This window comes from Cricetulus griseus, chromosome 9 (genome assembly GCF_003668045.3).
Source record: "Cricetulus griseus strain 17A/GY chromosome 9, alternate assembly CriGri-PICRH-1.0, whole genome shotgun sequence".
Classification (NCBI taxonomy): Eukaryota; Metazoa; Chordata; class Mammalia; order Rodentia; family Cricetidae; genus Cricetulus; species Cricetulus griseus.
The window spans coordinates 20,912,569-20,924,585 of NC_048602.1; the positions used below are offsets into that span (position 1 = coordinate 20,912,569).

At 49.9% G+C, this 12,017-nt stretch overlaps 1 protein-coding gene across 1 annotated transcript; it reads left to right on the top strand.

Moving 5' to 3' along the window:
* The first annotated feature begins 530 nt into the window (after positions 1 to 530).
* On the top strand, positions 531 to 8,935 carry LOC100757335 (cationic amino acid transporter 3). The gene is made up of 11 exons (XM_027430995.2): positions 531 to 903; positions 2,285 to 2,443; positions 3,744 to 3,921; positions 5,675 to 5,787; positions 5,947 to 6,169; positions 6,302 to 6,441; positions 6,538 to 6,640; positions 6,767 to 6,978; positions 7,124 to 7,290; positions 8,475 to 8,583; positions 8,748 to 8,935. The coding sequence occupies exons 1-11, from the start codon at positions 531 to 533 to the stop codon at positions 8,933 to 8,935; spliced, it is 1,965 nt and encodes a 654-aa protein (XP_027286796.1).
* The last annotated feature ends 3,082 nt before the right edge of the window (positions 8,936 to 12,017 follow it).

Consider the following 12,017-nt stretch of genomic DNA (forward strand, 5'->3'; position numbering starts at 1 on the left):
TTTCTCTAACAGCCCTCAGATACCAGGAAGTTACAGCTATTTTATTTATTTATTTATTTAGTGTTTTGAGACCGGGTTTCTCTATGTAACAGCTCTGGCTTTCTGGGAACTCACTGATGTCTGTTTGCCTCTGACACTGGAGTGCTGGCCACCAAGCATGCCTTGTGGTACTATTATGCCTGGCTGAATTACAGCTGTGTGTGTGTGTGTGGTTTGATTGGAAGCCAGGTGGATTGTTTTTGAAGACGAGTGTTGGTGGAATTTTAATTTGTGTCTGAAGGTACATGGCTTCAAGAAGGGTGTTTGCCTTTATTATTCCTTTTTGTTTTGTTTTTCTTGAGACTGGGTCACTCTGGCTGTTCTGGAATTCACTATGTAGACCATGCTGGCCTTGAACTCTCAGAGACAGATTTGCCTCAGCATCCCACGTGCTGGGATTAACGCCATGGCCCCACACCCTGTCGGGTGATCATTCCTGGCATCTCATCTTTGTTTTCCAGCAGTTTCCTTCCCTCCGGGAGACACCTAGCATGTTGTGGCAGAATGTCCATCACTTTGGCCAGAAGTTGGTACGCCGGCGGCCCCTGGCAAAAAATGAACAGTCTGAATCTCCCTTGTCACGATGTCTGAGCACCTTGGACCTGGTGTCCTTGGGCGTGGGCAGCACCCTAGGAGCAGGCGTGTATGTCCTGGCTGGGGAGGTCGCCAGAGAGAAAGCTGGACCGTCTATCATCATCTGTTTCTTGGTGGCTGCTCTGTCATCAGTGCTGTCTGGACTCTGCTATGCAGAGTTTGGGGCCAGGGTGCCGTGTTCGGGTTCTGCATATCTCTACAGCTATGTCACAGTGGGCCAGCTGTTGGCTTTCATCACTGGCTGGAACCTCATCCTCTCCTACATCATTGGTGAGTAGGTGTAGGGACTTGGAATGGGCGTGGGGATGAGGTGGAGTGGGGTGGGCAAAGTGGGTATTTTTAGCCTCATTCACAAGCACCTGGGCAGTGGGACTTGGGTAGCGTAGGACCCGAGATACCATCCTCTGTCTTCGCTACCCACCTCCTTAAGGGATTCACCCAGAAGAAATTGGACAGATTTCCTTTTGTTGAAGACGCTCTCACTATGGAGATCAAGCTGTCTTCAGATTTGTGTCAGTACTCTTAGCCTTGCCTCTCCAGCTCTAGGATTACGGGTGGGAGACCCACCACACCTTACAGGAGTTCTGGTTTTATTTTTATGGATACTGGGTCTCACGTAGCTCAGACTGGCTTTGAACTTGCCATATAGCAGAAGGCAGTCTCGAATCCTGGATATACCTGCTTCTATTTCCCAAGGGCTGTGATTACAGGCGTGTGCCAGTTGGCCTGATCCGGTTTAAGGGTTATTTTTAATTTTGTGTACATGTGTACATGGGAGTGCAAGGTATCTGCGAAGGCCAGAGGCATTGGGCCCCCTGGAACCCAATTCCAGGAGTTATAAGGCACTTGACATGGGAGCTGGAGACCGATCTCAGGTCTCATGGAAGAGCAATGTACTCTTAACCACTCAGCAGTCCCTCAAATCCACCCTCCCCCGCCTTCTCCTTTGAGACCTGATCTCACTATGTAGCCCTGGTTGACCTGGAACTCACTATGTAGATTAAGCTGAACTTGAACTCACAGAGTCTTCCTGTCTCTGCCTCCTGAAGGCTTGAATTAAAGGTGTGCACCTCCACACCTGAACTCCCTAAGTAACTGAAGATGACCAGGAACTCCTGATCCTACTAAAAGTTGGGATCACAGGCATATGTCACTACACTCAGCCCACCAAGGACTCTTTGTGTGTGTGTGTGTGTGTGTGTGTGTGTGTGTGTGTGTGTGTTGAAGATGGTTTCGTTGTGTAGCCTTGGCTGTCAGGGAACTCACTTTACAAACTAGCCTGAGAGCTGGGATTAAAGGCCTGCAGGTGTGGCTAGGAATTCTTTGTATATGCCAGGGAGTTTAGTTTTACAGGCTCTTCATCATTTTGGAGTGTCTGTTTAACCTTCTATGTTGTTAAATTCCCTGGACCATCATTTTGCTTTCTGGCAGTGCTGGGGAATCGAACCCAGGGCCTTGTGTATGTTAGGCAAGCACTCTGCCACAGAGCTAAGTGCCTATCCCAAGAAACCCTTTTGAGATTATATATAACTTGTGTGGTTCTCACCTGCCTCCCCACAGCAGCGATTGAGATTAGATGTTTCTCTCTTTCCTTTTGTATCCTAAGGGTTCACTTTCTGCTTGATAATGAGGTATCGTCTTCCTCCTGCAGGTGCAGCCAGTGTAGCCCGGGCCTGGAGTGCAGCTTTTGATGGCCTCATAGGGAACCGCATCTCCCAAGCCCTGCAGAGTGCCTTCCCCCTGCAAGTGCCCAGCTTCCTGGCCCAGTATCCAGACTTTTTTGCGCTTGGCCTGGTGATCGTCCTCACTGGTGAGATGGGCGGGAGAAGGTGTGTGTGTGTGTGTGTGTGTGTGTATGGTGGCTGGTGGAAGTTGTGAAATACCGGGCACAGGAGGGCACAGTGAGGGAAGGGCGTCCCGGGAATTGGGGGCAGTGGGTACGTAGTAGGAGGCTGGGTAACAGCATGCCTAGCTTTCACCACTGGATGTATGAGGCACACCCTCCCTCTGCTCCAAACCTTCTGCTGAGATCGCTAATATAGAGTTGGCTTCTATTCTGCAGTTAGTCTACTTGTGTGTACGTGTGTGGGTGTGTGCATATGGAGGTCATAGGACAAACGGTGGACGCTGGTTCTTCACCACGTAAGGGCCTGGAGACAGAACTCAGATTGCCAGTCTTCTTGGCAAGCTTTTTTTTTTTTTTTTTTTTTTAACTGATAGGCCATCTTTCAAGACAGGGTTCTCTGTAGCTTTGTCCTGGAATTCTCTCTGTAGACCAGGCTGACCTCGAAGTTACAGAGATCTGCCTGCCTCCACCTCCCAAGCACTGGGACTAAAGACATGTACCACCACCACCATGATGAGCCATCTTGCAAGACCAGATTAAAAATATATATATATTCTAGTTGTTTTATGTGTTTGTGTTTGGCCTGCATGTATGTATGTATACCAAGTATCTGCCTGGTGGTGCCATGGTACCAGTGAAGGAGGCATCAGATCCCCTGACACTGGAGTTATGGGTGGTTTTAAGCCACCATATGGGTGCCTGTGCAAGAGCAGCCAGTACTCGTATGTGACGAGCCATCTCACATGCCTGAGATTTTGATTTTGACCAGGCTTGCGATGGGGGACATCCTTCTGTGTACATATTTCTCTTATTGGTTGATCTCTGTTTAGCCCATAGAGGCAGGAAGATAGGTGGGGTTAGGAGAATTCTGGGAAAGGTAGGCAGACACAGACTGGGAAGAGACTCCATGTGGACCACAAAGGAATAACAGACCTGGGCATTCTCCCGTAAGCCAAGACCGCGTGGAAATACATATAGATTAATAGAAATGGGTTAACAATTAAGAGAGAGCTAGCCCATAAGAAGCCCTAGCCATCGGCCAACAGTTTTATAATTAATAGAGCGTCCACATGTTTATTTGGGGCTGAAGTGGCTGTGGTACCTGGTAGGACAAGATACTCCAGCAACAGGTTTGATTTTTGTGCTGCCAGGTTGGCTAAACTCTTAACTCCATCTCTTGTGTGCTGGTATAACAGGTGTGTGCCCCGGCAGTCACGTTAGGATTTCTTTTTACTGCCTCTTTCCCGTTTTCGTCTTCCTGCAGGAATCCTGGCCCTGGGAGCACGGGAGTCTGCCCTGGTCACCAGAGTTTTCACAGGAGTGAATCTTTTGGTGTTGTGCTTTGTCTCCCTCTCTGGCTTCATTAAAGGCAGTCTACACAACTGGCAGCTCACAGAGGACGACTACAAGCTCGCCATGGCAGGGTCCAACAGCACTGACAGGTCAGGGGCCCTGGATGGCACAGCTAGGTCAAGCCAGGAATGTGTGGAGAGTAAAGGGTCCGGCTAGTGGGCCCCAATGAGGCGCACAGCAGCCCAGAACTGTGTGCCAACAGAGGGCTACAGTGGAAATTGTATATAACTCTTCAGTCATTTTCTTTTGAGACTTTAACTTTTGGGTGCCCCCCCACTGTTTTTTTTTTTTTCTCACTGTGTAATTCCAGCTGTCCTGGATCTCCCTATGTAGAGCAGGCTGGCCTAGAACTCACAGAGACCCATTGGCCTCTGCCTCCCAAGTGCTGGGGTCAAAGGCATGTGTCACTAAGCCTGGCAATTTTTGATATTTACTTGTGTATGAGTGATTGTGGCAGGATGTATCTGCATGCACAGTGCACATGCCTGATACCCATGGAGACCAGAAGAGGGCCTTGGATCCCTTACAACCATGGTTGTAAAGTACCAGGTGCTAGGAGTTGAACCCAGGTCCTATGGAAGAGCAGCCAGTGCTCTAGACAGCTGAGCCATCTATCTAGTCCCCTTGACGGTGTTTTTGGAGGCAGGGTGTGTGGTAGACTCCAGCTGGCATCTAACTCAACATGTAGCCAAGGGTGACCATAGACATCTTTCTTTTTTTTTTTTTTTTTTTTTTTTTGGTTTTTCGAGACAGGGTTTCTCTGTGTAGCTTTGGCACTTGCTCTGGAGACCAGGCTGGCCTCGAACTCACAGAGATCCGCCTGCCTCTGCCTCTCAAGTGCTGGGATTAAGGGCGTGCACCACCAACACCCTGAAACCATAGACTTCTGATTGTCTTGCTTCTACCTCCCAAGTGCCAGGATTACACATGCACTGTGTGGTATTGGGATCAAACCCAGAACTTCATGTATACCAAGCAAGCACTCTCCCAAGCCAGCTACATCAGCATCCCTTGTCTGAATCTTCACTTTTTTTTTTTTTTTTTTTTTTTGAGACAAGGTCTTGCTCTATGTAGCCCCGTCTGGCTCCGAGGTGTGTGGTCAGAGTTGGCTGTGAACCCATGATCCTCCTGGTGCAATGCAGGCAAACCTGGCTCCGCCCCTTGGAAACCTGGCACAGCGCACCACCTCGCAGGTGTACACACCTTGGCCCTTTAAGAGGAAAACTCCACCCACCTTCCCCTCTTGTGTCGTTTTCCCTGAAGAGGCTGCTCTCTCTGTCCCCCTGTCTCTGTGTCTCTGTCTCTCTCTATCTCCTCTCTCTTTCCTCTCCACCCCTCCACCCCAATAAACTTTTCACATCTTCAGGTCTCTGTCTCTCACCCTCCTGGGGGGGGACGTGCTGTGGTCCCACCGCCTGCGGGGTCCACCTCGACCAGCAAGGATGACACAACACTGGAGCTCTTCTTGCAAGCAGTTTATTCAGGACCTTTTTGAACAGTGGCTTCTCTCTTTCTGCTTCTTCCATCCCTACTAGCCCCCCTGGCAAGCCCTTAAAAGCAAGCTCATTACCCAATTAGCTCACTCCACCTGGCGATCCCGGATAGGTCACAGCTGGAGGAGGCACACCAGATCCACTAAGCGCTTCCAAATAAGGCTTGTTTACAGCTAAGCTCGGTCTCCCTGGCATCCAGCCAGGTGCCATCTTGGGGCTGTGGCTCCCCACAACCACCCACCGTATTCACCTCCCCTATAACACGAGTTCTGGGATTGCAGGCATGACGACCCCCCCCCCCACGGCCTGGTTCCCTGCAATGTTTCCCTCCTTCCTTCTCTTGCCACAGCTTGGGTCCTCTGGGCGCCGGAGGATTCGCGCCTTTTGGTTTGAAAGGGATTCTCCGAGGTGCAGCAACGTGCTTCTTCGCCTTCATCGGTTTCGACTGTCTTGCGACCACAGGTGTGGCAGTCCCTCTATCTACCCTATCAAGGGCAGAGACTTGTTTGCACTGCGCCTGGACACTGGGCTGCAGGAGGACTGGCCCGCTTTGGGAGGGGAGAGGGTTTGCGCGGTGGCCTGGGAATGCTTCTGACTCAGGGTCCGGTTTCATCGCTGCAGGGGAAGAGGTCCGCTCGCCCCAGCGCTCCATCCCACTGGGCATAGTGATCTCCCTCTTCGTCTGCTTTCTGATGTATTTTGGTGTTTCCTCCGCACTCACCCTCATGCTGCCCTACTACCTGATTGACACTGACAGTCCCCTGCCCCAGGCGTTCATCCACGTTGGATGGGGTCCGGCCAAATACGCAGTGGCTGTGGGAACCTTGTGTGCCCTTTCATCCAGGTTGGTGTCAAAGGTTTCTCTCATCTGCTGCTGTCCCTGTCCCTCTCAGAGAAGAGAGGGAGGGGACATGTCTTAAAGGAGCAGGGCCTGCTGCCCCATTGCCACTATTAAAAGTTTCCTTTGCTTTCATAGCCTCCTAGGTGCCATTTTCCCCGTGCCCCGGGTGGTCTATTCCATGGCAGAGGATGGGCTTCTGTTCCGGAGACTTGCCCGTGTACATCCTCGAACACACACCCCTGTCCTGGCCACTGTCCTTTGTGGAATCATCGCAGGTAGACAACCAGCCTTATCAATTTCGTCAGCTCGGCGCTGTCGACCAGCTAATTGCTCCAAGTTCGTGCACCGATTTTGCATTCTTATCTCTACAGCTCTTATGGCTTTCCTTGTGGAGCTCAGTGACCTGGTGGACCTCACATCCATAGGGACCCTGCTCTCCTACTCCTTGGTGGCCTTCTCTGTTCTGGTCCTCAGGTGAGACTCCACCGCACCTTGGATGAGGGGTTACGGGCCATGAAGGTTAGCTGGGTGCTTATCCCGGCTGTCGGTGGGATGCATGGGGGCAACTGGGAATGTTCCAATGCTATCTCACTCATTCAGGTACCAGCCAGACCAGAACTTAAGCTCTTGTAAGAAGGAGGAATCCGAGAGTGGAGCTGTCCAGATGGAACCCGCTTTTGAGCTCTCTTCATCCATGGAGCCCATTTCTGCAGCAGGGACTCCAGGAATGGCAAGGACCCTCTGCATCCCCACAGACACCACCCCGACTCTGCGGTCTGGCCACATTGTCTACGGGTGTGCCTCCCTGCTTGGTGAGCGCTGCGACTTTCCCCTGGGGCATTTGAAAGGAAGGTGACAGCATGGGGAAGACATCACTAGCAGAGGCGGGGACACGGCACAGACAGATTTGGGACAATGGCCCAGGGTCCTGATGCTGCTACGCAACTTCATTTTCAGTCCTCCTTCTCCTGGTCCTGTGCCTGGTCCTGGCCCAATGGTCCGAACAGCTACTCTCGAGAGACCCGGTTTTGATAGCCGTGACTGTCTTACTGTTGCTTCTCATTGTCGGGGTGGTAGCTGTCATCTGGAGACAGCCTCAGAGTAGCACTCCTCTCCACTTCAAGGTAGGTGACTTACTTTTCTCAGGTAAGCCACCCTAAGAGAATGGTCATGCCTGACTTAAGGTCTAAGCGTGCTTTATATCACCAGGCAAGGAAGGGGTGGGGAACTGATAAGACCTCTGGACTGGCCGGGCATGCTGGTCCTTGTCTTTAATCCCAGCACTCAGGAGAGAGAAGCAGGGGACGTCTCTGAGGTTTTTAGCTCATAGACCAGGCTGCCAGGCTAGCCTCAAACTCAGCAATCCATGGCCTCTGCCTCCCTGAGGGCTAGTATTAAAGGTGTGCTCTGCTATTGCCCGGCTCCATTTTTATCATTTTAATCCCAGGGAAGCAGAGTGAGACAGGTCAGGAATTCAAGTGAGTTTAAGGCCTACCAAACTTAGTGACATGAGACCCTGCCTCAAAGAACCTCCTGCAAACAACCCTCCTCCCCAAAAAAACAAAAATAAACAAAAATATCCCCGCCCCAAACAAATGAAACCAAAACAAAACCCAAGATGCCCTTCACCCCCAAGTCTGGGAGCTGTAACTCCCCATGGTAGAGTGCTTGTTTAATCTGTGTATAATATATATGCAGGTATAATCCCCAGTACTAAAAAAAAAAAAAAGCAGTGTGATGTAGTCAGCTGGTGGAGCAATAGCTTCAAATGCATGAAGCCTTGGACTTGATCCCAGCATGGCAAAACCAGGAGTGGTGGTGTATTACTGTAATCCCAGCACAGGTGAGCTGGTGAGCTAGGGGCTGGAGCCTCAGACGTTCAGGGTCCTCCTCAGCTATGAATTAAGCTCAAGATCAGCCTGGGATATTTAAGACCCTATGTCCAAAAAAGAAGACATCTGCCAGATGTGGCACACGCCTTTAATCTGAGCACTTGCCAGGCAGAGGCAGGTAGATCTCTGAGGCTAGCCTGGTCTATAGAGCAAGTCCAGGACAGCCAGGGCTGTTACACAGAGAAACCCTATCTCGAGAAAACCAACCAAACGAACAAAACAGAAGCCATTTGCTCACAAGTCCCAGCCTAGTGCCTCTGTGCTCAGTACCTGTTCCTCCTGACGCATCCCCTGGGGTCTCCAGGATGAGCAGACACTCACCGACGAAGAGCCTAGATAGGACTGGGTCTCCCATACTGGGTGGAGAGAGCTCAGGTGTCTGTGCACAAGTGCTCACAGGCTGTCTGTCACCACAGGTTCCGGTGGTGCCCCTCCTCCCTGTGCTGAGTATCTTCGTGAATGTCTACCTGATGATGCAAATGACTGTCGGGACCTGGATTCGATTTGGAATCTGGATGGTGATTGGTGAGTGAGTAGCTTTCTGGGGAAGAGATTGCTGGGCAACTGGATCCAACACTCTCCCATGGCCTCTCTTTGAAACTGCCTGGGGCCATATGGAGAATCCCTGCTGGGCATCCAGGAGGAGGAGCGACCATTTGCACCACCTCACCGTCTCTACTCCCTTTCAGGATTTACTATCTACTTTGGATATGGGATCCGGCACAGCTTGGAAGAGAAGGATGAGAAACAGCCAACAGCAGCCTTGAGCTCCCAGATTGTCCAGGAACATTCGTCCAATGTTGAATTAATTAGGTGCACAAAGACATCGGTGTCTGTGTGTCCTGGGGAGGCAGTACTTACTGCTCATTGCACTTAGAGCCTTGTGCATCTGAGGCGAGTCCTGTAGGTGTCTTCAGGTCCAGGAAACGCTTGGATATGTGTGGGCTGGAGAAGGGACTTATTTTTAAAGTGTTCTTATTTGTGAGCAAATTCCTTATTTTTTTTTCTTTTGCACTAAAAGGTTTTGCATATGCTAGACAAGAACTCTGTCACTGAGCCACACCCCAATCTCTTTAGTTATTTAACAGACAATAAAAATTCCGTATTTCTGAACAGCGTGTTATTTATATATTGCAGAATGGCGTAATCAAGATGATTAATCTGTTTCTTTTTTGTTTGGACGAGGTCAGTCTTGTATGGCCCAGCCCAGCCTTGATCTTGGGGTCTTCTGAACATTACTTTTTCTTTTTTTTTGTTTTTTAAGATTTATTTATTTATTATGTATACGACATTGTGCTTCCGTGTATATCTGCACATCAGAAATGGGTACCAGGTCTCATAACGGATGGTTGTGAGCCACCATGTGGTTGCTGGGAATTGAACTCAGGACCTCTGGAAGAGCAGTCGGTGCTCTTAACCTCTGAGCCATCTCTCCAGCCCCCCTGAATGTTACTTTTTCTTATTTATGATCTTGTTGTGGGGTATTCACCAGAGACGACTGCTGGAGCATGGGTGTAAGCCAATAGAGCAGTAAGCCACAAGCGGAGCTACAGAGCACAAACTCAAGATTAGTCCATGGAGAGACTTTCCCTCATCTATGGACTCCTCGTTTTCATTTTTGGCAGGTGGTACTGTACTGTCAATGCTGAGTTTTACAGCCTGAATGGTACTCTCATTACAGAGTCAGTTGTGCTAGTCTGGGGCCCTGTTAAATTCCTGAGTGGTCTTACTGAGTCAAACCACAAGCTCATCCTGTTTTAGTTTAAGATGTAGGACCACAGTCTGGCGGGAGGTGACACAGGCCTTTAATCCTAGCACTAAAGCAGAGGCCAACCTGGCCAACAGAGTAAGTTCCAAGATAGTCAGGGCAATACAGAGAATCCTGTCTCAAATAAACAAGAATTAAAAAAAAAAGTCTATGTCTAAAGCTTTAGCTATTAATTGAGAGGTTTTGGCTATGGAAACCAGGCTATTGTTGGACCCCATTGCTAAGAGAAAGCCAAGTCAGGCACCAGTTCCTGGAATAGATTTTTAGCTACTATTTGAGCAGATTCAGTTCAGTTGGGGAATGCTTTTACCCACCCTGAAAAGGTATCTTTAAAAACTAGCAAGTACTTTTTTTTTAAGTTAAATTTTATTTAAATTAAAAACAATCTTATTTTACATACCAATCCCAGTTCCCTCTCCCTTCTGTCCCCCAATTTCCCCCACCAACTCCCCATCCTACCCCCCATACACACCCCAGGGAGACTGAGGCCTCCCATGGGGGATCATCAAAGTCTGTCACATCATTTGGGTCAGGACCTAGGCCCTCCCCCGTGTATCTGGGCTGAGAGAGTATCCTTCCACAGGCAATGGGCTCCCAAAGCCCATACATGCACTAGGGATAAATACTGATTCCACTGCCAGAGGCCCCATAGACTTCCCAAACCCCCAACTGACACCCACATTCAGGGGGCCTGATTCGGTCCTATGCTGGTTCCCCGGATGTCAGACTAGGGTCTATGAACTTCCACTTGGTCAGGTCAGCTGTTTTGTGGGTTTCCCCGACATGGTCTTGACCCCTTTGCTCATCACTCCTCCCTCTCTACAACTGGATTCCAGGAGTTCAGCTCAGTGTTTAGTTATGAATCTCTGCTTCCTAGCAGGCCTGATCTTGGTGAACTCAGTTTTCCCAGATTTTGTCGGGGTGTTGGTCTCTCATTTGGACCCCTTTCTGAGTAATGGCTCTCTGTTTTGGATCTACTTGAGCACAAAACTGGCACCTGGCTGGGACATCCACAATAGACTGTCCAGGGTAGGTGGCATCCCATAAGGGGCTTGTTTCCCAGCTTTGTGCTGGCTGACATCGGCCTTGCTATTGCCACAAACTCTGGCTATTGCTCCAGAGGCAGCAATAACCAGCCACTCGTAGGAACTCTTAAACCTGTCTCTTAGTCTGGAGTTGGATCTGAAGGACAGTAGCAATCCTACTGAGACAGACTCCTTTTGCCTCCCTTCAGCTGGCCTTTACCAAGTTGGGCTTTCTTAGGGGTCATTTTTTTAGTCAATGATCTTTAACTCTTGCAGCACTCACACACACACAGACACACACACACACACACACACACACACACACACACTAGTTCTTTTATAATCTGTTTTCACAGGAAGCCTCTTACGGAAGGGTTAGTAGTCTGCATTTAGTGTCTAAATCCTGGGGCAATCTAGTCCAGGTATGTAGCCTCCCACTGGGTCTGTCCATTTAAAAGCAATGATGGGTTGACTCACCCTCTGCCAATGGGAGGCTGAAGAATGCATCTTTCAGGTCTAAGACAATGTACATCTGTTTCTCTGGAAGACTCAGTCAGCACCATGAGAATACGAGTTCCCAGGTTTTTTCATAGGCATGAAGGGACCAGCTCCCCATTTCGGCAGCCGTGACAGTAACACATGCTTGCCAAGACCTTATCCTAGTCACTAGAAGTCAGATGCCTGCCTCGTGGCAAGGAACCAATCAGAAGTTAGCTGGTGGCGCTATGCTTTACGGCTCTGGATGTGCTTTACGGACAAGCACACAGCAATGACCAGCAGAGCATAGCAACCACCCTGGGAGGGCCTATGGGCCATAACAATCAATTGGCCAATCAACACAGGGCAAGTCCTCCAAGCCTGGAGGCACACCAATCCGGAGCCTGTGCGTACCCCTACACACTCCCCTTACGCTGCCCTACAAGATCTCTCGGCAGCCAGTTCGAGGTGTCTTTTCTAGCCATGCACCATGGCGGGTGGGTGAAAGACCCGAGCTAACATGGGGTTAGCTCGTTAAACAACAATAAAGCCTCATGCAGTTTGCAGCAAGTTTTCGAATCCGCCTGGTGATTGGGGTGACCGAGGTCCTGGGCTGGGACCCCGGAGGCCTGAGTTTTCCGGAGGTCTAACAGGCAGAAGAGGTATATTCCTGGGAGATTGGCAGGCCA

Coding starts and splice junctions, on each gene's coding strand:
- LOC100757335 (XM_027430995.2), top strand. CDS start 531: ATGTTGTGGCAGAATGTCCATCACTTTGGCCAGAAGTTGGTACGCCGG. Junction 6,641..6,766: donor TTCTCTGTTCTGGTCCTCAG/GTGAGACTCCAC, acceptor TCACTCATTCAG/GTACCAGCCAGACCAGAACT. Junction 7,291..8,474: donor GCACTCCTCTCCACTTCAAG/GTAGGTGACTTA, acceptor CTGTCACCACAG/GTTCCGGTGGTGCCCCTCCT.